Source organism: Argopecten irradians, chromosome 2, assembly GCF_041381155.1.
Source record: "Argopecten irradians isolate NY chromosome 2, Ai_NY, whole genome shotgun sequence".
Classification (NCBI taxonomy): domain Eukaryota; kingdom Metazoa; phylum Mollusca; class Bivalvia; order Pectinida; family Pectinidae; genus Argopecten; species Argopecten irradians.
This window is the reverse complement of record NC_091135.1, coordinates 68,937,622-68,963,828: the sequence shown is the minus strand read 5'-3', so window position 1 is coordinate 68,963,828 and position 26,207 is coordinate 68,937,622. Positions and strand designations below refer to the sequence as shown.

The 26,207-nt window shown below is 34.0% G+C and overlaps 1 protein-coding gene across 4 annotated transcripts; it reads left to right on the top strand.

Moving 5' to 3' along the window:
• The first annotated feature begins 326 nt into the window (after positions 1-326).
• Positions 327-25,434, top strand: LOC138316323 (putative leucine-rich repeat-containing protein DDB_G0290503). 4 transcript variants are annotated; one of them, XM_069257991.1, is made up of 25 exons: positions 327-459; positions 653-737; positions 1,066-1,151; positions 1,506-1,573; positions 3,527-3,636; positions 3,889-4,081; positions 5,523-5,630; positions 7,090-7,247; positions 8,836-8,959; positions 9,229-9,346; positions 9,787-9,892; positions 10,345-10,576; positions 10,981-11,153; positions 11,486-11,782; positions 12,138-15,692; positions 15,878-16,036; positions 16,280-16,474; positions 16,736-16,817; positions 17,261-17,429; positions 17,762-17,871; positions 18,363-18,604; positions 18,905-19,099; positions 19,518-19,613; positions 20,870-20,889; positions 25,171-25,434. In XM_069257991.1, exons 2-25 carry the CDS (start codon positions 702-704, stop codon positions 25,187-25,189), a joined length of 6,651 nt encoding a protein of 2,216 aa, XP_069114092.1. In that variant the 5' UTR covers positions 327-459; positions 653-701; the 3' UTR covers positions 25,190-25,434. The 4 variants fall into 4 exon arrangements, with proteins under 4 accessions (XP_069114092.1, XP_069114093.1, XP_069114091.1 ...); XM_069257992.1 differs by lacking the exon at positions 20,870-20,889 and having other exon boundaries at positions 5,565-5,630; XM_069257990.1 differs by lacking the exon at positions 20,870-20,889.
• The last annotated feature ends 773 nt before the right edge of the window (positions 25,435-26,207 follow it).

The window sequence follows — 26,207 nt, the reverse complement described above, 5'->3', positions numbered from 1 at the left end:
CATAAAGATATCAGGAAACAGATGTAAGTAGGATCCAGATTTAAATTACCCGGCATATTATTTCACTGAGCACCGGTTTACAAAAGAATACCTTACAAAACATGTGTTCTTTTTCATAATATATATCTGCGTTTCATTTATGTTAATGAAAACATGCATTAAACTTTTTGCGATAATGCTATAAGACATATAGTTTTAAACAAATGCTAATTTATTATGACTATTAAGCAATACAACTGTACCGTTCTGTTATACGTAGCTTAACACGCCCCCGAAGTAACTACTGAATTCCTCAGGTTAGTTTTCAAAACCAACGTCCAAAACGAGGCTGCGTGCGCTAAATTCAAAACAACGTTTCGCTTAGCAGGTGCCCTGAATGTGGATTGTGCGTCGTTTGGTAAAACGAACAAAAATTAAAATTATCCAACATGCTAAGCGATTGAAAATTTAAGGAATCGGGTAAGTGTTTTTCATTGAGTACCCAAAGAAACCACGTAACTACAAAAAAATCGACGATTCGTGATAAGTTTCTGGATGATCTAAATTGATACGTTAAACTTAGAGTCATATATTTGATCAGATTGATTTTGATTAGGCCTATGTACCTCTGTAACATTATTTTTCATGTTTATTTGTCTCTTTTATTTTCTAGGTCAGAAAAGAAACGAGCACTAGTCCTATCGAAGTTTTTACCAGACAAGATGGACAGTGGAAAGAAAAATGCCGTGATCAACTGGGTAATTTTGAACGTATATGCGAAAAGGGGATACATTTTTTAATCTCAGTCTTTATAGTAAAACTAATGGAACAATTGGCATACTTTAGTTCAAATTCAGACTATATCATCATAACTTCAGTTGAAGTAGTAATTGTATTATGCATGTTTTTAATATTTGATGTGTTGTTTATCATCAATCCGATACTGTATAAAATGTATTAAAAACCGGAAACGCCCACGTTTACGGGTTCTACAACGTATACAGTATATAGCCTAAAGACCAACCGGCCGAGTTAGAGATTTACAACTTCATGTTTAAACATAACATAAAATTTTGAATTTTACAGGTGAATGCTCTTCTTCCCGATAAAAATATTTCTACATTGCAAGACCTTACAAGTGGACAAGTGTTTTTAGGCTTAATGAAATTGAGGTAAACTATTTTCTAGTTTCAAGCTTTGTTACTCTAAGTCTAAGGAAAGGTGTGTACACCTTAATGGAATAATGTCTTTCTTGTCTTTATCATTTATCAGTATTTTTGCTAATGTTTTAATATCAACCAGTTCAATCTGCTTTAATTAAAATATTTTGTTGTATTGTTCAATTAGCACAAAAGCTAATTAAAAACCTCTGGAATACCTTTCATATATATATTTTATATTTCTAATTGACAGCAAGAAATAGGCAATCAAAAGATTCAAGTACTTATTGAATATAATGATTTCATCCGAAGGAAGTTTTGAATCAATGTATCATCAATTTAATGTTTGTTTTGCATTGACGACAGTGAGAAATATGAAGTTGCAGCGAAGTCACACAAAGAATGCTTTACAGTAATAAAGGAATACATAGAAGGTAGGTATACAATGTAAACTTCTAAACTTGTCAAACAGGGTGTCCAAACTTCAGTTGCATGCACAAATAGGAAATCTTGACTTACTCCAACATAGTTAGAGGTATAGCAAGACGATATCATTATGTTGTATCTAACCTCTAACAAATCGAGGCAGGATTCACACTGCGCAGAAATGGGCTCAACATAAAATCAAAATTTCAAATTGTGTTTACATTAAACCATTTATATCTGGAAAGAATTATCCCAAATCATGTTAAATCCAAAATATAAAACGTCACTATTGCATTTTTATACTGAATTTATAATTTCTTTACTCCCACCACTATTTGTAGGTCTACTCGGTTGTCGGTTGCCATTTTTACTCGGTAGTGACAAACTACGGAATGGTGATGGAAAGTAAAAATATCATTATCTACAAAACATCTTGCAGATTTTCGACAAACATGTATAAGTTTATTAAAATATTCCCAGAATATTCACCAAAACTGATAAAAATTACTAGTTTTCGATGCTTTTCATGCATATTAACAAGTCAACCTTTGTTAATATTAGCTTTCCACTTCATAAACCATTCTAGAATTTGTAAAACTGAATGTAACGAAAATTTGAATCGATTTAACACAAATTATGCAAGACTGGATATGATTGCTATGGGTCACCTATAAAATGTGTGATTATTCTGTGGATTTATATTATGTCATACCAGGGCCTGACATTAACCATTGCCCGACTGCCCCTGGCAGGTTAGACCTTCTGTCGGGCAGGTCAGGTACGTTTGTGACTTGCCCGACAGGAGGTGGATATTTAGTGCCATTTATACTTTTAGCCTGATGTAGAGTTGATATCACAGTCGTTTAGATAAAATTACCATACAACCAAAACTAAGAGCTATGAGTGTCAAACAGATGTTTGTATACCCATGTAGTATACACGGTGTGATGATTCAAGCGCTTTGATAACACAGTCATAACAAAATTTGACAGAAAACATGGCAAAGAGGTTAATAACAAATGGCTCTAAAGCAAACATATGGCAATGGTGGAAATCAAAAGGTTATCATTATGTACAAAGTTAATTATGCAGAACCAGCTTTTTACTGAAAATCAAGAAATTTATATGTTTTGTTAGCCGTGCTGGCTACAAGGAAACTATCGTTAGTCTGCTCATTAATCGGTCTATCACTATGCCCCTAAAATATTGTTATCTATTCATCTCGTAAATAATCATTGGTACTTTGTGGACTAAGATATATATCGAAGCAGATTGGTAGTGTTAAGGGAGTTATTAGGTTTGGAAGGTTCCTGATAATTATCACTTGGCCGATTGGACAGTGAGAGCAATTTATTGTAGATATCTTAACAGGACATACATGTATTTTGTTATATACCTTAAAGTTGCTATTTACTGCAGTGTATCATTAATTCTTCAATTCGCTCATAGAAAACAACAATTAAGAAAATCAAAAGGAATGAAAAATAAATCGTAAAAATAGAGAAATTTCTCAAACTTAACTAAAGCTAATAGAAAGTATATATAAATGAGAGTTTGAGGTACATGTAGGGAATGATGTAAAAATATACAGCTGTCTGAAACACATATTTATATGGTATTATTATCATTTTTCCTTAAATTCTATTGGGCAAGTCAAATTTCCAGTCAGGCAGGTAGGTTTTTGTGGTCGACTGCCCGACAGGGCAAGCCCTTAAAAAAGTTAATGTCAAGCCCTGCCCACTACCTTTCTGAAACAAAATTGTAAAGTTTTATAAAAGCAATAATAACAGAAGAAAATTTGTATTGATGACTTAAGTTGAGATTATAATACCAAACAAATACAAGATTCCCTGCAAAATTTATTTGCTGTTTTGACAACTAACGCCTGGCAATTATGGCGGTGGTGGCAGCAAACATAATACGACCTGCATTATAAAAACTAACATTTAAATCATTTTTAGAACACTATTTCACCAAACTGGATTGTGACTCATCACCGATTGATATACACATTGCTGAAGCAGATTCACCGGCCACCGATTCCCTAACAAAAGAATGGGAACTAGCAAAGGTAAGTCAAATTCCAACTTTTAGATATTACACATCTATTAGTTTGATTATAATTTTACCAGCATAACCCTGATCAGTGACATTTGCTTTACTACTTGAAGGTATGGAATGCTTTTTCCCTTAAATAAAAAATAATAATAATAAATAGTGGTAACAGGGGTATCAGTTCATCAGTTTTAGTTAAGTGTTTGTAGCCTAATTTTTATGAAGGAATAACTTTTTTTAAGCTTCAATCTGTGTTATTTTTCTGTAGATTTTGTATGCTTTATTTGGGGCATTTGTACAAGACAAAAATAAACAGACATTCGTGAATGCTGCCCTGAACCTGCCTCAAGATGAACAGCTAGAGATTATGGAGATCCTTGAACCCATTGTTGCATCACAAGATCTCACAACCCGTCTCCCACCAGACTTTGCTGATATCTTAAAAAAGAAAAGAGAACCTGGTAAGTGTGTCTACAGCAAACAATTTTGTTGTATAATTTATATTAGCTTTAAAATAGCTATAAATATATTTTATTGAACCTGTAAATCAAAAGCTCTTACCAGATTTTCTATCGGCTTTTTACCATGTGATGTAGAATATTGTGTTTGTCTTGTAGCTTGATGTTGATTGATGTTGATTGATATTCACCTGTATGTTAAAATATATATTTTTTTAAAGATGCTCCACCGCTGACAAACACTTGAAACAGTATTATTTCTCTTATGAAAAACAGGAGCAGACAAAGTAGTATTTTTCTTCAGTTACGAAAGTTACTTTGCACCATTACCGCCATCGGAAAGTTTGAGCTTCTCATTTTACTTCAAGATCAAAATATTAAAAATAATTAATTGCATCCCGAAAAAAACCTGGTGGCACTATGTCCTATATGGAATGAAGTACTGGCTAAGCATGCACCAAAAGCAAAATAAATCACTTTATATTATTTCTTGTGTTAATTAGACATTTATATATACAAGATTAAATACCAATTATTGTTTAAATGGTGAGTATCGTTTATGATCTGTCAGCGGTGGAGCATCTTTAATTGGTTAAATGTGTATATTCAGTGAAGTAGCTCTCAGGTAATCTAGCTGCTAAATATGAGAAATTCTAAGTCACTTACCCCTAAAAGAAACATTTGAACATTTTTTTAAACTAAGACTGGAACCATTCACTATGGAATTTCTGGATTTAAAATTTCACACCGGACTTCTGTTTAAATGTAAAAAGAAGATGTTGTTATTGATATAACTGCATGAAAATAGTTATTAATAGAAGTCAATGCTAGAATACTCATAAAATGATACATGGTGATCTTGTGCATTGTTGTAGTATTTGTTTCATTCTTTCATTTACTTTTTATTTTTTTCCGTACTGGAATTAATTATTTAATAGTTTTGACCCTGGAAGTTTTTAAGAAAATTTCCAAAAAACAAACACAGTTGTTATGTGTTAATTTATTAAATCTAAATATGCCAAATTTTAAAAGAGTGCAAGCATTTGCACTTAATATGTAGAAATTATTGAAGATTTTCTGATTTGAACATAATAGATTTAATACCAAAAACAAATACTCAAATATAAGTCGGTATTGACTGTTGACTGACTATATTCAACAAAGGGGAAGAGGGAGTTGAATTATTCCGTGTAACATAGTCGACAACAGTATGAAAAGAGTAGTAAATAATGTTTTGCTCCCTTTTAACAAGCACTAACATGAGTTAAATGGACTTTTTCATTATCATTTTTTTCTATATACTTACAAAAGCCACTTGTTTTTATTCTGACACATCCAACCCCATCTGATAAAAGTTACATTTTGTTCTGACTGACATTTTTAACTTTTCTATCACCCTAACATAACTAAGATAAGACACGCCATATTTTTCCGTTTGTCCTAGAGTCAACTTTTCACAAAGATGCTGATCTTTTCTTCAAACTAGTTTCCCAGAACAAAGGCATTGTTACATCTACGCCAACGGTTGACCAATCTTTCAACTTCCCAACTGGTATAAAAATCATAACTATATCATATAACCACATCATTTTACTACTTACATTTTTGTGTTATTTGTGAAATCCTCATTGCATGTATGCCAGTGATCAATCTACTGTCAGTATGTTTTGGGAAATCATCCTATTTAGGAGCTTTTGTTCACACTAAGAAAAGTTGTTTGGATCTGTCTATCGACAAAGTAATTTTTAAGAAAAATGCAGTAAAATATCTGTTTTCTTTAGGTAAGATATACAGATGGTTAATACTATTTAATAGCAGCTCTAGATTTTCTGATATATAACTGTGTGGTCTGAAAAATTGAGGAAACATAAATTTTATCATAAAAGTGTGGATTCCTTGACATAATTGCAACTAATAAGGGATAGATTGATCTCTGCATGCTTCATCCATTCATTCATTCACATTTTCATTCATTCATTCATTCATTCATTCACATATTTATCAACTTACTTGTTCATTTATTTGCAGTGTTCCAGGTTTCTTATTACCAAGTAAAATGCATTTAATAAGCATTGGTTAATATACCAATATTACATGGGGTACTGTGCTTAGTCCAAAATATTTAACTCAAGATGGTGGTGTATAATCAGCAACTGTTGTAATTACTGATTACAACCACCACTGGGTAATTACTATTGACTATGTGTACCCATATTATAGTATGCCCCATGTCATGAAATATATTCAGCACTCAGTTTAAAAATATTAATCTGGAACACTACTCTTTTAATAGTATGCAGTTTTTTTTTTTGTTTTTTGGTGTTTTTTTTTTTAAATTTAACCATGGGTTTATAATTTATGACATATAATGCATTGTTGTAATACTGTATTTAAGCATCCCTGTTCCTGTAAACACTTTTGTTACAGAAATATAAGCTAGTCCAAATTGTAAATTAGCTTGAAATTTGAAATCTTAATTTTCAAATTAATTCTAGTGACATTTTCTTTTAAAGAGATCAATTAAAAATCCTTAATCATGTACAGTTCAAATTGCATCAGTAAATCTGTATTGTAATTTAATATTGTACCGTACTCTGTATTCATATTTTGTACAGCATATGTCCTCGTTCAGAGCATTTATTTCTCCCATGCTATTTTCATATTTCAGTTATTGCTTCTGTTTGATAATATTTTCATTATAATGAATCTTTATTTTGCTTCCTTAAAACTTATCTTAGGTACTATATGAAGTCTGTAGTAAATTTTTTGAGATGTTTTTCTAAAAGTATGATATTATTGTTTATTGTCTTAGCACTGATAAAGACCAAATCTAAATCTTGATTTTGCAACATTTCATTATTTATTTGTCAAATTATATAAATTTTTGGTCTAAACTATTGGGTTGAAATATATTAGGAAAATGTAATACAAGATAGGAAATATAATTTGATTATTCTGTATATACGAGAATTTGATTTATTCATGTAATAACTGTGTACATGGTGTTGTAGGATCTAACGGGACCCCTCTGACACCTGTTCCTCCCCACCTGGCTAGAGGATTGGGCCCCCATGAAATCAGCTCTCCCATGCGGATGTTAACCCTGGCTTCTCCAGGCCCTCTCACTCCTCTCTCGGCTCTAATGCAGTCACCACAAGTGGCTCAGAAGGTTAGTCAAGAGGCAATTTTGCAATAGATACAAATGCTTTCTATTTGGGAAAATGTATCCTGGTCCAGCAATTTACAATGCAACACACATTTCCTAGAGTTAGATTTGAGATTTGTTATGATACAGGGGTGTACAATTCCAAAAATTTTGCACTAGCCCAAGGGCTAGTAGCAACAATTTTTCACTAGCCCTGATCAGAATTCTACTAGCCCTATTTTTCGTTCATTTTCATATGCACATTTTACTCTATCTGGATTTTGTACAAACCTGTACAGAACAAATACATGTCTAAACAGTGTGTTAAATACCATATCTGCTAATAAAGATATCACACAGATTGTTTCACAGGAACCAGGTATTCATATAATAGTGAAAACATTATTGAGTCGATATTGATAATGCAACAATGCCATCGCATGCAAAATATTTCAGATTTGAAATTATAGTTCTTATATCACTCAAATATTTGCTTTAAAACTATCATTAGATGTAAAGAAAGAAAACATAATCAGTATATCTATTAAAGTTTAACTTTGATATTAAAGCTTAGCAAGGAAACATAACATGAATACAATCAGTATTAAATATCTGCTGTTTTCATTTTATATGTAAGATGAACTTATTAGAATTTAGTAAATAGTACAGTTCATGAAATTTTTGTAACAAAATCTTGAAGTAAAATTACTTTTTACTGATCTTACTTATTTTCCATGATTTTTATGAATATTAAAAAAAAACCTCCATTTTATCTAGTAACATTTGCATGAGATTTGAATAAAATGTTGCCAATTCCATAATTTCATATAAATTATTTCCAAGAACTGTACACAAATTCAATTTGACAATTTACAATAAAATATTTTGTAAATGATTATTAAATTGCACTGCTAATTTTCATTTACAAGATTTCAATTCTATTTAAGTTATTTTGAAAAACATTTAGTGAATTTATTTGTGTCAATTAACTAAGCATACCTATATATGTATAGATCTGCAAGTGCACAGGACTAAAAATTACCATTATTTCATACTTCAAAACGATCCTCTATCCATCTCACAGCAGTAGTACTTTCTGAATCCAACCCTCATATACTCAAATTTATAACACTAAAATGATAGTGATGCTAAATAATATAACAGTCACTTCATAATTAATTTTTATCTAGAGTCTAGAAATCTAGATTTTCCCGTTCCCTGTCTGTCAACAACATCGGCAAACACATGGCCATCTGGGTCACTCAAGCGCTTAACTTTCACCAATTACATAACAAAGCGTTTGATGCACCTAGATGAAAAATGTTATTTACGTTTGGGAACCATCTGAGTTTTCGCTTCAGTTTTGACCACACATTTACTGCTAGTAGAATTCTGAACAGCAATAAAAGGCTAAACTGCTGATTTAAACTAAATTTCAATGTAAAGATATATTTTTATCAGGAAATTTCCACTAGCCCACAGGCTAGTAATGATCGTGAAGCCACTAGCCCTGACCTGAAATTCACTAGCCCCGGACGTCGGGCTAGTGGAATTGTACACCCCTGTGATAGTTTAAATAATGTATGAAGCTAAATATATGTATCTGTAACAGATGCTACTGAGAGAAAAGGAGAAAGAAATTCGAAAGTTAGAAATGGTGGTGGCAAGTGAGAGACACTTCAAAGATAACCTGGAGATGGATATCAAAGAGAAATGTCAACAGCTTGGTCAGAAAGGTAGGTTATATAGTCACTTTAGAAAGGTATACAGTCACTTCATATGTGATGATGAAATTGCATTACTTTCTGTAAAAAAGGTAACTAAAATGCAATCAATGTTTTATAAATAAAGAAACATTGGTAATATTACCTTTGTTATTTTCAGCTTTAGTTTATAAATACTTTAAACTTTTAAACTTTGAACATATAACTGAAACAATGAAAATCTAATTTCAACTTTTAAAGAACTTTTGAAGTTGATTTATGTTAAAATGCTTTGATTTCAGATCGTAGAATCCTTGAGTTAGAGACAGCACTAAAAGGACAGAGAAATATCACAGATGTGTATGATGAGCTAGAGCTAGTCAAACAAGAGAGAGATAACTTGCAGAAAGAAGCTAGCAGGTCAGAATTAATTACTTGAGCCACTTGTCAAAATCAAGGACAAAATTTCAAAAACAGTTGTTGTATTTTTTTGATAGAACATAAAATTAATTTTTATTTGAATATGGACCCTGTTGTAGTCAATGTTTAAACTGAAATACTTATTCTATACACAAGCTGTTTAAACTGAAATACTTATTCTATACACAAGCTGTTTAAACTGAAATACTTATTCTATGCACAAGCTGTTTAAACTGAAATACTTATTCTATACACAAGCTGTTCAACAATTTTTACAAAGAGCATTTTATGTTTTTTTTTAAAGAAGAGACACTTCCTTTAATAAAAAAAAAGGAATTTTCTGAAGGTAAATACCACCTTGATAAAACACAAGAAGAGAAACCTTGATTAGACTTGATATTGAAAACATTATAAGGATTTATTTTGTATTCTATTTACAGTGCACATTTGAAACATACTGAGCTTCAAGATTTCAAAGAGCATTGCAAATTTCTGGAAAGAGAGAACTCTGCCAAAGCAGCAGAAGTAGAATCATTATCAAGTCAGGTAAAATAAAATTACTTTGAAAACAATATGTTTTACTTTTACAAAGCAAATCAATATAGACATACAATGGTGTGAGTAATTTCAGGTTAAAAGTTCTGATGAAGTAAAAGAAAGTATTTATTACATTTACATCAAGGACATATACCATCTCCTTGCAATAGTCCCAAGGATAATGAGAGATCGTGCGATGTACACCTGTTGCCGTGGATGGTTTCATATAGGTTTGTGGGTATATATCTGTGGGTTATTTATTAATTATTTATTACATTTTTGTATGTGCAAAATATCTCGGAGCAGGGGTCTTTTAGATGCATATTGTACTGGAAATTAAGGTTTTAGGAAGTAGTTAGCGAGCACTTAATGTCTAACAGACATATATAAAGGAACATTTGATTTATTGTGTTATCCTATATAATACAATCTCTTTATATTTATTTTCTTGTGCATTACAGCTGTTAGCATTGGAGGCATTGAAAAAAAGCCACGAAGAGTATCGCAGTAAATGTCACCACCAAAAGCTGCAGATAGCAGAGATAGAATCAGCGCTAGATCATTGCAAATATGAATCTCAACAAGCCAAGCAAAAAGTGGCAGAGCTAGAGGAATCCCGAGTCTCATTACGACAGCAGTTAGATGAGATTAGGACAGAAAAATCAGAAATGGAAGAAATGATGGCTATTTCAGGTATTAACGAATGTGTCTATTTTAAATGGTGTAGTTGGTAGAGAGGGGAATTTCTGTATCGCGATGTATGATCTGTATGTATCAGGATATTTTTGTACAAGAATTGCATGTCTTTTAATCAATTCTATGATTGACCTTGATCTTTTTATTGACATTTCAAAAAAATCATATATAGACCTATATATTACTTGACTGAATTACCATTGAATCTAAACTGATATTTTTGTATCATAATTTTACCCATATCAGTCATGTCTAGATATGGTTTATTATGGGTATTATAATAAGAATTCGTAGATAATATGTTTGATTATATACAAAACAAGGGTCCACTTTAAAATGAACAGTTAGAAGATCCAACTGTTCATTCTGACTTTTCTCTAGTATTTTATCTTCTTTTACAGCTATAGACGGCCATAACAAAAATGGAGAGAGTATGGGTATAATCCTGGAAACCCGTAATAAGGAGTTAGAGGACCAGCTAGCAGAGCTCACAGAATCCTGGTATGATCCGGTGTCCTACAAGCGCCTGGAGAAAGAACTAGTGGACGTTACGGAAACGAAAAGGATATTTGAGGTAGGTCTTATATGCTGTAAATAGTTGTCAGTGTTAGGTCTTACTCACTGACAGAAGGGTTATTTTTATTCATTTCAATTGTGTTTATGAAAGGAGTAATTACTGAGTTCATTCCAATCCATAAGCGTTATCTGGAAATTAAAAGTCAGTCAAATGCAGTCAAAGTTCTGGTCAGATACACCATAGGACTTGATTAACTCATGATGATGAATAACAAAACAGAATTAGCTGACATCAGCTAACCATTGACGTCAAAGATTGTACTGGGTAACAAGATTTACAGAAAGAAATATTAACTTGAATGAGATAATGTTCATTTTGTTTACTTCCAGGCCAAGTTTATGGAGACCCATCAGAGATTGTTAAAGAAAGATGATGATATGGAGCAACTACAACAGGCCCTAGTCTCCAGCAAAAATAATGTAGATGATCTGGAATTGAACCTGTCAGAAATGACCAACAAACTCTCAGCCCTTGAGACGGAAAGGGCTATTCTGAGGTCCAAGGAATGTGAACTAACAACTCTCCTAAATACAGCTAGCTCAGAGAAACAGTCAGCAGAAGAGGAGGTCGTTTGTCTGCGGACTAAACTGTCACATGCTCAGACTGAGATACAGCTGTTGACCATGGTAGGTTGTCTTGTGGTGTGACTCAGTTTGGTGACACTCCTGATCTAGACCAGTATTGAGGTCATTATACAGAGATGTCTATTCTTGTGAATTATTGAGAATGCCATACTACAAAGAGAAATCATAACAAAACATTAGATATCTATTCACAAGAGAATATGATTATTATCACCATCACATGCGTTTTTTTTGATGATATGGTGTCTAAAAACATTTCTAAATTATCTTTAGTATTCTTAGAAAAATTATCGTTTTTAATGAGTGTAACACTTTTGAAGAATTCTTTTCCTTTGCTATATAGATATTTCCATGATGGATATCTTCTGAAACAGCTTATCTGATTTTGTCTTCCCAGGAGGCTGAGGGACAGAAACTTGCCACAGAAGAGAGGAGAAAGACTCTTGCCGCATCAGTGGACTTTGCTAAATCTGAGCAGAAGTCTATAGAACAAAAACTAAAGCTGGAACAGACTGCCTGGCAGACAAAAGTCGATTCTCTTCATTCTCAAATCCAGCAGCAGAGGGATGAGTCAGTCAAGGTCGAGGCTGACCTCAAGTCTAAACTTAAGGCGAGTCAGAATAGCTTAAAACAACTTGAGATCCGCATGGAAAATGAATTGTGGGTCAAGGATAACAGTGTGAAATGTCTAAAGGAAGAAATGGCTAGTCTCAAGGAAGAAATCTGTGAGACGGAGACCCGGCTTCAAGAGGAAGTCAACACACTAAAGGAAGTAAAGGGCTCACTGGAGGGTCAACTTGCTCGGCAAACATCATCAGTGGAGCAGCTACAGGTTGAAATAACTAGCAGCAAAAACAGTGCAAGATCGGAGACAGAAGAATTAGTGGATACCATATCCAAACTAGAAAGTGAGTGTGAGGAGTGTAAACGCGAGATGGACAGGATGAGGATTGAGTTTGATGGTAAAGTACAGGGGCTAGAGATGACGGCAAATAGACAACAGGCCAAGTGGTCAGAAAAAGAGAGTGGTTTAAAACACCAAGTAGTACAAAAGGAGCAGCTTTGTGTGGATCTCAGTCAGTCCCTTGAGAAGTCAGAGGCTGAAGTTACAACCCTGAAGGAGAACTTGGCACTGGAGACTACAACTCGTTCAGATCTTGAGCAGCAACTAAGGAGTATAGAAAAAGATCTAGACAAGGAAAAACAGCTAAGTTGCACACTCAAAAAAGACATTGACGTTCAGAAGTCAGTTATTTCGGACCTAAAAACCTCTTTGGCACAGTCCAGTAGTGAACTGTCTCATCTCACTGAATGTTTAGATGAACAACATATGGAGCTTTCCAAAGTGTCAGAGATTAAACAGTGTCTTGAAAAAAAGCTTAAAGAAAGCAAATCAGAACTACAGAATATTCAGAAGGAATATGCAAATGAGATGAAATGTATCTCTGAGGAATTAGAAAAACATAGAACAGAGTCAGCACAGACACAATCAACACTGACCAGGGATCTCTCCAAGTCTCAAAAGGAATGTGAGGGAGTTCACAAACAGTTAGAACAACTAAAGGAACAATTCCAGGTCAGCGTGTCGAAAGGCACGACTCTGGACAGCCGTCTTACCGACCTGACAAGGCAGATCCAGACAAGGAACAGTGAGAATGAGGCCCTTACCAAGGAGGTGTCCAATTTACAAGAACAGATCGATGAACTGAATGGCCAAGTGGTTCTTGTCACAAAGGTAGCTGAGACCAAACAAGTCAGCAATGATCAGCTGGTACAAGAAAATAAGGCATTGTCTGAAGAGGTGCAACAATTGTCATCTAGGATCAGCAATGTCATGGAAGAACAGAAAACAATATCTCAGGAAAAGTCTGACAAAATTACTTCATTAGAGGCAGCCATTTTAGAAAAGGACAATGATGTCTGCAACCTGAAAAAAGTCAATTCTGAACTGAACAGTCGTGTGTCAGAATTCAGTGAAAAGGCCAGCGATTTGGAATCGGTGATACGAGAAAAGGACAATGAGATTTCTTCTCTGAGTGATTGTATTTCTGAGCGTGATGTTGAGATTTCAAATCTAATGGGAGACAAGCAGGATTTGTCTATAAACATCACTCGACTCTCATCCGAAAAAGAATCACTGCAGGGTTGGTGCAATGAGCAGTGTGAAAAGATATCTTGTCTGGACAAACAGCTCTCTGACCTGACAACAAAGACCAGCTTGCTTGAAGAGGTTCTTGGTGACAAAAGTGGTCAGATTTCCTCTTTAGAATTACTTGTGTCAAAACATTCACAGGAAAATGAACAACTTCGAAAGGAGAAAGATAATAACCATGGTGAGATAGAGTCTCTGAAAGCACAAGTGGCAGAAAAAACACAAGACATGGAAACAATACATGTAAAATGTGAGCAGTTAGGTTCGGAATCTCAGATTCAAAAGGAAGAACTGAAAACTGCACTGTGTGACAATGGTGTGTTAACAGAACAATTGGAATTGGTGACAGCAAAGTTTGAAGCTTCAACTGTTGATCTGAAATCAGAACTGGAGAAGGTGTCATGTGAAAACAAACATCTGACTGACAGCTTGGCATGTATGACAGAAAAGTATGAATCATCTGTTCGTGATCTCAACTCCGAGCAGGTAAAATCGGCAACGGATAATGGTGTATGGGTTGAAAAGTGTGAGACTGTGAAAACCAAGTATGAAAGTTCAATCTCTGAACTCAACTGCAAATTGGAAAAGGCCACAAATGACAGTGTTGCTTTATCAGAAAGATTACAGTCTGAAACAGCCAAGTACGAAACCTCAATCAGTGATCTCACATTGGAGAAGGAAAAAGCATTGAGTGACCTAGCAGTTTTGACTGAAAGATTAGAATCATCTCAAACGAAATATGAACGAACGATTAGTAACTTAAGCAGTCAACTGGAAAAAGCTTCAAGTGAAAATGATGGTTTGTCCAAGAAATTGAAGTTGGTAACAGAGGAGTATGAGACTTCCATCTCAGAGATGAAGGGTCAGATGAAAGCAGATTGTGATGCTTTTATCAAGAGCCATGAAGAGAAAATGCAAGATTTTCTAAAGGATATGACGTCGACAAATCAAGAGCTTAAGGAAGCTGGTGAGAAACGACGTTCACTGGAGCAAACGATTCTGAAGCTGAACCAGCAACTGATGATCGAGAGAGATAGTAATGACAAGGTCATCCTGGAGGCAAAAGTAGTGCAAATAGAGTCAGAACTAAAGGAAAAAACAGAGTTACTGGAGCAAGTTCGTGCCAGCTGTCAGCATACAGTGAAAGAAAGTGAGCAATACTGGCGTTCACAGCTTTGTCAGTTGGAGAGCGAGTACCATAAGGCAACAGAGGAACATACACAAGAATGCCGTGACGAGCTGGCACGTCAGGACCAGAACTTCCAAATCCGACTTCAAGCTATTGTGCATGAAAAAGAGATGACTGCTGCCACTGATAAAGCATTACTACAAAATCGGATAACATACATGGAAAAGAAACTGGAGAAGAAACAAAACGAACTGACAGACTTAGAAAAGAAACACCAAGCAGAAAACAGTGCCATGTTAGAAAAAGTGAAGTCAGACTATCAAAATAAAATGGATAAGATACAAGACTTATTGACATCAGAAACGGAAAATCAAAAGGAGCTGGCCAATAGATTACATGAACAACAAGCTCGGTGTGATGAACTAGAGAAAGGCATGAAGGAAATGAAACAGAGTTGTGACATAAGCATGGCAAATCAGACTACCAGTCATAATGAAGAACTTAACAACTTGCGTCAGGAGTTTAAGTCAAAGTTATCAGATTTTCAGAAGGAGAGCACACAACTGCTGCAGCAGGAACAGAGCCGGACTGCAGCAGCTAAAAGTCAGTGTTCTGATCTCAGTAGCAAGCTAGATGAGGCCACAAACGAAATCACCAAGTTCAAAAAACAGGTCGGTACTAACGACGTACTTTATTATTACAATATTATAGTCTAAAAATACTTCATTGTTACAAATATACAACAGTGGCCAGCACCAAAAAAAAAACATCATAAAAAAAAAAGATAAAAGTATGTACATTTACATTGATGTACAAGCATCATCACATATTTTTGTGATTCCTGATTTATTTTTAGGTGACAAACATGAAGGAAAATGCTGCTCTGAATTTGCAACAATGGCAGTTAAAGCTTGCGGAGGTGAAAGGGTCGAGGGAAGCAGAGGAGGAGGAACTCCGTACAGAACTATCCAGGCTTCAGGAGCACTGCTCAAATACTGATGAGGACCTGAGACAGGTAATACTATCACTATAGGTTTAGGGTTTCTGACATTCTACTGCTCCATGTCTGGGTTTGAAGACTGAGGTACATAGTTACCTGCCACTGTTTTCTTTCTCCTGATTCCTCTGGTATATCTCCACCTTCATATTAATATCAAACAAATGTGAAATTTCAAGTGCAATATTTTTTTCCTAATAATTTCTTTTTTTTTCAAATGACAAATATCTTCACATTGATCAATGTACTTCGTGTTTTCAGCTCAATGAAAGGATCAAAACAATGGAGAGTACTGAGGCCAAACTACAGCAGACCATTGATAACTATCGTATCCATTATAACAAGAAGAAGGAAGTCATAGACCTCCTCAAGAAGGAGACCGATTTCAATGTGACTGTTGCCAAAAAATTTGAGAAAAAATCTACTGACCTTTCCAAGGAAGTCAAAAGGCTCCAGGTTAGCATAGGAAAAGCCTTGTGTTGGTCACTGTAAAACTCAGCTGATGACATCAATCCAAAAGGATTATCTGTGTTAATTGTGAAATGATTTCGAGGTCAAATATTTTAATTTTTCAACGAAAATGCATTTGCATTTTACATTTAACAAGTTTTCTTTATCAATTTGCTGGAAAAATACCTTTCTCAAATTGTTATTAAACTTATACAATATATAATTAAAGATGATATGTAAAGGGGAACAATGTTTACTTTTAATTAGGGTCTTCTAGAAACTGGACAAAGTAACCAACATGGGTTACAGGACAAACTAGAAAAGGAAAAGGTGAACAACACAACTCTTTGTAAGTAAACGTACATGATCTGATATATAAAACCCTGCTGGATTTAAAATGTTTTGTATGCTGGTCCATGGAGTACCTATTTTCAGTGTAATAGTATAATATAAGATGTTAATTTAAGCTGAACTACAAAATCCATATTACAAATAGTAGTAAAGAAATCTTGACATTGATTTGATTTGGAAACAAGGTCAGATAGATACTTTATTGAAAAAGCCCAAACTGCTACAGAACTGGAAAATCAGCTTGGTCAATGTGAACAGTAAGAGGTGAAGTTGTACTGATTATAGCTGTCATTTCCCTCTCTACACACTTGATATTTATGTAATGATTACAACCATCATTCAAACAACTTTACTGCATTCTAAATTTTATTTTATACAAGAAAATAAGAAGACCTAAAAAGATTTCAATGGTAGCAATAATTGGGAGATTTTCTGTTATAGGCAAACAAGTGGTGGAACTAAAAGCTGAGTTAAAGTCCTCCAAAAGACAGATAGATACACTGCGAAAACAACTAGACATCACCAGCAACCAGTTTATTGGTGACAACAAAGACTTTGTACAGAATTGTTTAAATCGTAAGGAAGATGATCTGCCGAATCAACCACACAGGTGTGTTATACAATCACGTTTAATCCCAGCACCTTCAGTATAATAACCTGGAGGCTAATGTTTGTGACATTTTGATAATTTATTAGACTTGTTGTACACAAAGATAAATATAGTAGGGTGGAGGTGTACGAGACGTATAATGTTAGCGTGACTAGATCACAAGAAGTATGGGTTGTCAGTATTTAGACTGTGAGTTTGGATTTTGATGGATATATTAACCTGTTTAAATGTTTACTATTTCTTTTAATAGATGCATTTCTAAATATGTTTTACAGTTTTCAGAGGTTGTGAATTTTGTGTATTTAACACTAACTATTCTCATCTTTACACAGTTCTTCAGAAGAGGAAGCACCACTCCGACGATCTTCTCGACTTCTATCAGCAAACCTTGATAGTAGTATGATGAGTACCGACTCTGGCCGCTCTATTGCTTCCCTTCCTAGTAAGTTAGGTCTGAAAGACAAACTCTTCCATCTAGTCTTGGTTACATTTTGGAAGAATCTCTCTCTTTTCACCTTCCTTAATTATCTGGACTCATCCCCAGGTTAATTCTTTGATCTCTGCATTGAGTAAAATAGATCTCATTTGGGGCTTGACCAATAAAATATCCACTCAAACCAGAACCCTAGAATTTGTTAGATAGGACTGTTAAGTAATGGGAAATAAATTAGTGCTGGAACGGTTAGTAAAAATAAATCCTGCTGAGGATTAAGAAAAGGTTCATTTTGGAACCCTGGTGTCAGAAAAAATATTGTGATGTGGATTTCCATATTAATATAGAATCTTTACACAAACAATTTTTTCAGTGTTCAAAATCAGAATTAAAAAATAGAATGATTTTGTATTACAGAGGCAGTAGATTGTTATTGACTTTTAAGTTTGTAACACAGATTTAACCCCTTGATGTATATTTTTGTTATTGAATATCGATAGGGGGTACAGCAAATTTATTTGCAATGGAAGATGAACCTGCTGATATGGAATGGAAGCGGTTCAGCGAACTGCAGAGGCGCAACACTCTTCAACTGCCACACAACCGCACCACTTACCCTGTAGAAATGCAGCAATATTCTGAAAACTCAGTTCGAGAAAGTCTGGCATTTTCCACTGCTCTTCCACATGGGCTGAAAAGAAAACAGGAAAGTTCAAGTGACGAGGGAGAGTCATCAAAACAGGTAATTGATTAACTTTGAGTAAACTGTATTTTTTAAGATATTTATTAGTCCTCCACCTCTAGGAGTTCAAACCCATTGTGGAGCAGTTGCCAGTTGCTGACCAATGATCAGTAGTTTTTCTCTGGGTAACTCTGTTTTCCTCCACCCCCTAAACATTTGCACATCCTTAAATTAAAAAGCATCTCTTGCTAAAATAATTAAGACATTGGTAATCGATAGTTTTGAAGCATATAAATTCGACATTTTATATCATCTCAATTCTTATTACACAAAAACTATGTCAATTTTATAATTATTTAGCAACCTAGACATGGCATTGCATACCAGAAACCTGGCCCTCCAACTCCAGGTAACTCTACTAGTGTACGGAGAAACTCGAAGGGCACCCCACGCTACAATCTACGTTCACCTAGAACACCTATTGGAAACACCAGATCAAAACGGACACCAAAAAGATCTGTGAATGAAGAGAATGAACCAACATCCTTAAGAAAGGTATATTTTAGATAGATAGTATTCTTTAGTTTCTACTAGGCTTTTTCTAATAAAAGTGTCTGCCTTATCCAAAGGCTTTGTGAGAGGTACCACCTTCTACCCATAGGCTTTATATAAGGTTGGTATAAGCACTAGTGGATACTAGCTGCAATGTAGCTTGATCGGTTAAGTGTTAGATTACAAGTAATACAGTGGTTCTGGGTTTATTAGATTAGAGTCTATATCTACAGAGAAAGCAGGTAGTTGTTACAACAGGTAGCTGCAACTTTAAAATGCATTTTACTAAAAAAACAATTCAAGATGAACATGTACATATGTGATTTGTCAGGAAAATTATAGATATTGTAAGTCGGTCTTATGATTGTTAGCTCAAAATGTGTTTTAGAGGTAATAGTAATATACAATTTTTTCCTTTCAGTCTGCAAAGAAGTGGTTAAATAACACTGCCTTCAACATAATAAATACACCAAACAAGAAATTCCGTGGGAACTCTGCAACAAAAAGCGCTTCCAAGGTTCGTAATCTTGTCAAAATGTTTGAGGATGAATCCAGTCTACCCGAGAAAAACAAATATACTCTTGCCACACCTATCAAAGCTCTTGGTAAAATTTTAAATTCAGTAGCCACTCCAAAAAGATCCAATAAGATTAACCCAGGTGTACAGGGTTAGTTGTAGTTATGTAGCAACCCTTCCTAGGGTCAGCTGCTTTTTATCTATTTAGTAATATGTACTTTTTAAAATGTTTTTAACATGTATTTTGTAAGAATGTGTTGTCTTTCAAATGTTTTAAGCAATTGAAGAGTTATTTTGGCTTTATGTTAGTGTATAGATGTGATAATTTTTACAATTTTAGATATTAGTTTGTACAGTTTCTGTATGTATATATTTATCCAACAACCAGGAATTGTAGGTTATTTCAGGGGAACTGATATATAAATATATCAGGTACACTATATAATACTTATAGAAAGAGTTTTAAAGCATTTACTGTGGTTTTTTTGTTGTTTTTTTTTTCAAAATAATTGTATCTAGTAGTATTTTCACTATTCATATTTTTAATCCGTTTCAAATCATCAAATTCTTTATGAAAAATTACAAACTTATATATATGTCTTGGAATAGTAAATTCTCATGAATTTACAAAATGAGTCTGTTTAATATATCTGTACAAAGTATTAAATTGTAGAGTGCTATTTACTTAATTTAACATTTTTAAGTTGTGTTTGAGTGCTAGTAAAAAGAAATGCTTCTTTTTAAAATAAGAGAGAAAGTTAATTTTTTACCCTGAAATAATCTACATCCTTCCTATTGCCTGCAGCAAGCATTCTTGTCATTTAAACCTAGTTTAGGCAGCAGAGTGTATTGCTTGTATGAACAGGTGTCTTATTGTCTCTTCGTGTGAGAAAATGACAGTTCTCTTACAAAGCATTCATCTCACTAATAAGGGATGTAGCAGGAGCAGTTAGCTCAATGTATTAAAAAGAAGAAAACACTGCAGCAGAATTAAAACCTAAGTAAAATCAGCAGCTCATAATGTCTTAAATCATAATTATACTACCCTGTCTATATGTAAAAGCAAGTGTGAAATCATTATGTGCTAGCCTTAAAAACCAGGGAAATGCAAGTGCTCTAAATAAGTGGATTATAGTTTTAATTTTTAGTTTGTATAGATAATTTGGCGGGTATAACTTTATTATGATAAATCAATAATAAAGTAATTTACATTCTACCCTGCCTATTTTTCTGCCTCTTCGTTGTCATTGACACAGCTGCAGCATTTTTTTACATGGTATGTCTTTACATTCAGAGTTTTATTGAAAGCACACGTTTTCATTGCAATATTTTGGTGTCATATCACAGTTTACTATCATGTTGTACTCGTTGACAGCGACAGACTGTCTTTCTTGTTTGTTATGTACACTTGTTTTATCACTCATTGACAGCGACAGACTGTATTTCTTGTTTGTTATGTACACTTGTTTTATCACTTATTGACAGCGACAGACTGTCTTTCTTGTTTGTTATGTATACTTGTTTTATCACTCATTGACAGCGACAGACTGTATTTCTTGTTTGTTATGTACACTTGTTTTATCACTTATTGACAGCGACAGACTGTATTTCTTGTTTGTTATGTATACTTGTTTTATCACTCATTGACAGCGACAGACTGTATTTCTTGTTTGTTATGTAAACTTGTTTTATCACTCATTGACAGCGACAGACTGTATTTCTTGTTTGTTATGTATACTTGTTTTATCACTCATTGACAGCGACAGACTGTATTTCTTGTTTGTTATGTACACTTGTTTTATCACTCATTGACAGCGACAGACTGTATTTCTTGTTTGTTATGTATACTTGTTTTATCACTCATTGACAGCGACAGACTGTATTTCTTGTTTGTTATGTAAACTTGTTTTATCACTCATTGACAGCGACAGACTGTATTTCTTGTTTGTTATGTAAACTTGTTTTATCACTCATTGACAGCGACAGACTGTATTTCTTGTTTGTTATGTAAACTTGTTTTATCACTCATTGACAGCGACAGACTGTCTTTCTTGTTTTTGTATGTACACTTGTTTTATCACTCATTGACAGCGACAGACTGTATTTCTTGTTTGTTATGTACACTTGTTTTATCACTCATTGACAGCGACAGACTGTCTTCCTTGTTTGTTATGTAAACTTGTTTTATCACTCATTGACAGCGACAGACTGTCTTTCTTGTTTGTTATGTACACTTGTTTTATCACTCATTGACAGCGACAGACTGTATTTCTTGTTTGTTATGTAAACTTGCTTTATCACTTATTGACAGCGACAGACTGTATTTCTTGTTTGTTATGTATACTTGTTTTATCACTCATTGACAGCGACAGACTGTATTTCTTGTTTGTTATGTAAACTTGTTTTATCACTCATTGACAGCGACAGACTGTATTTCTTGTTTGTTATGTATACTTGTTTTATCACTTATTGACAGCGACAGACTGTATTTCTTGTTTGTTATGTAAACTTGCTTTATCACTTATTGACAGCGACAGACTGTATTTCTTGTTTGTTATGTATACTTGTTTTATCACTCATTGACAGCGACAGACTGTATTTCTTGTTTGTTATGTACACTTGTTTTATCACTCATTGACAGCGACAGACTGTATTTCTTGTTTGTTATGTATACTTGTTTTATCACTCATTGACAGCGACAGACTGTATTTCTTGTTTGTTATGTACACTTGTTTTATCACTCATTGACAGCGACAGACTGTATTTCTTGTTTGTTATGTAAACTTGTTTTATCACTCATTGACAGCGACAGACTGTATTTCTTGTTTGTTAGGTATACTTGTTTTATCACTCATTGACAGCGACAGACTGTCTTCCTTGTTTGTTATGTAAACTTGTTTTATCACTCATTGACAGCGACAGACTGTCTTTCTTGTTTGTTATGTACACTTGTTTTATCACTCATTGACAGCGACAGACTGTATTTCTTGTTTGTTATGTAAACTTGTTTTATCACTCATTGACAGCGACAGGTTGTATTTCTTGTTTGTTATGTAAACTTGCTTTATCACTTATTGACAGCGACAGACTGTATTTCTTGTTTGTTAGGTATACTTGTTTTATCACTCATTGACAGCGACAGACTGTCTTCTTGTTTGTTATGTAAACTTGTTTTATCACTCATTGACAGCGACAGACTGTATTTCTTGTTTGTTATGTATACTTGTTTTATCACTCATTGACAGCGACAGACTGTATTTCTTGTTTGTTATGTAAACTTGTTTTATCACTCATTGACAGCGACAGACTGTATTTCTTGTTTGTTATGTATACTTGTTTTATCACTTATTGACAGCGACAGACTGTATTTCTTGTTTGTTATGTAAACTTGTTTATCACTTATTGACAGCGACAGACTGTATTTCTTGTTTGTTATGTATACTTGTTTTATCACTCATTGACAGCGACAGACTGTATTTCTTGTTTGTTATGTAAACTTGCTTTATCACTTATTGACAGCGACAGACTGTATTTCTTGTTTGTTATGTATACTTGTTTTATCACTCATTGACAGCGACAGACTGTATTTCTTGTTTGTTATGTACACTTGTTTTATCACTCATTGACAGCGACAGACTGTATTTCTTGTTTGTTATGTATACTTGTTTTATCACTCATTGACAGCGACAGACTGTATTTCTTGTTTGTTATGTATACTTGTTTTATCACTCATTGACAGCGACAGACTGTATTTCTTGTTTGTTATGTATACTTGTTTTATCACTCATTGACAGCGACAGACTGTATTTCTTGTTTGTTATGTAACTTGTTTTATCACTCATTGACAGCGACAGACTGTATTTCTTGTTTGTTATGTAAACTTGTTTTATCACTCATTGACAGCGACAGACTGTATTTCTTGTTTGTTATGTAACTTGTTTTATCACTCATTGACAGCGACAGACTGTATTTCTCTTGTTTGTTATGTAAACTTGTTTTATCACTCATTGACAGCGACAGACTGTATTTCTTGTTTGTTATGTATACTTGTTTTATCACTCATTGACAGCGACAGACTGTATTTCTTGTTTGTTATGTATACTTGTTTTATCACTCATTGACAGCGACAGACTGTATTTCTTGTTTGTTATGTAAACTTGTTTTATCACTCATTGACAGCGACAGACTGTATTTCTTGTTTGTTATGTATACTTGTTTTATCACTCATTGACAGCGACAGACTGTATTTCTTGTTTGTTATGTATACTTGTTTTATCACTCATTGACAGCGACAGACTGTCTTCCTTGTTTGTTATGTATACTTGTTTTATCACTCATTGACAGCGACAGACTGTATTTCTTGTTTGTTATGTATACTTGTTTTATCACTCATTGACAGCGACAGACTGTATTTCTTGTTTGTTATGTATACTTGTTTTATCACTCATTGACAGCGACAGACTGTATTTCTTGTTTGTTATGTATACTTGTTTTATCACTCATTGACAGCGACAGACTGTATTTCTTGTTTGTTATGTATACTTGTTTTATCACTCATTGACAGCGACAGACTGTATTTCTTGTTTGTTATGTAACTTGTTTTATCACTCATTGACAGCGACAGACTGTCTTCCTTGTTTGTTATGTATACTTGTTTTATCACTCATTGACAGCGACAGACTGTCTTCCTTGTTTGTTATGTACACTTGTTTTATCACTCATTGACAGCGACAGACTGTATTTCTTGTTTGTTATGTACACTTGTTTTATCACTCATTGACAGCGACAGACTGTATTTCTTGTTTGTTATGTATACTTGTTTTATTACTCATTGACAGCGACAGACTGTATTTCTTGTTTGTTATGTATACTTGTTTTATCACTCATTGACAGCGACAGACTGTATTTCTTGTTTGTTATGTAAACTTGTTTTATCACTCATTGACAGCGACAGACTGTATTTCTTGTTTGTTATGTATACTTGTTTTATCAACTTAAGTCTCACTCTATACAGACTTGACATTTAACTCAAATCTGAATTCTTCCCATAGAATAATAAATGAATTTGGTAATGCTCCATTTTTATCTCATGTTAACCCAAACTATTTTGGAAAGCTAACCAAACAATAAACAATTTCGCACATCACAGCACTTTGCATGCCAGTTTTCACTATAACATTGTTAAATGTTTAGGTAAATGAGAAATTTAAATGCATTACTGTGATCAACCTTAGTAGTGGTTTTTACAAAATGCTAGTCAAAACTGCCAATAATTTTATATCTCAGTTATGCATTTGAGAATTTAATTATCAGCAGCCATATTGTAGCCCTTAAGCTTTCAGTGGGCACTTAAAAGAACTAAGAAAATTTGAGATGATATTGGGATATTAGTTCTGAAGCTAGTTTAATGACATGTTCTAGAAATGGAGAAAAAATGAGGGAGGGCCAATTGCAGACACATGAGCCGTAAGTGCTCTCTGTACATTTTGACTGAAATCTGATGATTTGTATTTTATGGAATATTGTTTTTAATATTGTACTTTTTTCTTCTTTTCAGGGATCTCGAAAGCCCTTAGGAAACAAAAACTTTTTACAGACAGGCGTTTAAGTGAGGATGTGACTGTAGTTGAATGACATTTATAATCGGATTCTACTGATTGGTTGTGAATTACACTGCATGTTTAATAAGGACATTGATTTTTTTAACCAACTTTTGACCTGCTTTGCTTGTGAAAGAAAATCATGAACTTTATACTGAATATACTTTTTAATTTATTTTCGGATGATATATATAATATTAAAAGACGAAAAACTGAACAAATTAGTGGAGTTTTTTTTTTATAACACCATGGTGATATATAGGTAACATTACAGCAGTATTGGGAGTCGTCTAGAAATAGTTCTCCATGCAAATATCCTTAAATGCCCACTACCTTTCCGAAACAAAAAATACACATTTTACCCAAATAAAGCAGACATATTTATTGAATGGCCAGTATCGAAATAACCTTTGAAAACAGGTTTATTTTGGAACTATTCATGTTACAATATATAAAGTGGCCGAACAGTACACAGACTGACTACAGTTAGTCGCAACATGACTAGGGTTAACAGTGAACATTAATTTTGCTGCTTTGCCGTCTGTCACAGTGATAGTCAACTAACGCAAGGTAATAGGGATGACTGTGGGTAACAGACGACCCAGCTATGGAAATGACTGAGGTTTTATCCTTCCTTTGCCCTATTTCAGTAATTTATTATCCCCCGCCCACCGAAGTTGGCGGGGGATATACAAATGGGTTCCGTCCGTCCGTACGAATGGTTTCCGGAGCATAACTCTAAAACCAGTAGAGATATTTCCACGAAACTTCATACACACATTGGTCTTATGGTCTAGTAGTGCCTTTTGCTATTTTTAGGTTTTCATTTTTTGCATTTTTCCGTAACTATGGAAACATTGCTGAAAATATCATATTTTTGTACCAGGTTCGTTTCCGGAGCATAATTGGAAAACCGGTTGAGATATATGCACGGAACTCCATAGGCACATTAGTCTTATGGTCTAGTAGTGCCTTTTGCTATTTTAAGGTTTTC

Coding starts and splice junctions, on each gene's coding strand:
- LOC138316323 (XM_069257990.1), top strand. CDS start 702: ATGGACAGTGGAAAGAAAAATGCCGTGATCAACTGG. Junction 7,248..8,835: donor CACCACAAGTGGCTCAGAAG/GTTAGTCAAGAG, acceptor TATCTGTAACAG/ATGCTACTGAGAGAAAAGGA. Junction 19,614..25,170: donor CAACAAAAAGCGCTTCCAAG/GTTCGTAATCTT, acceptor TCTTCTTTTCAG/GGATCTCGAAAGCCCTTAGG.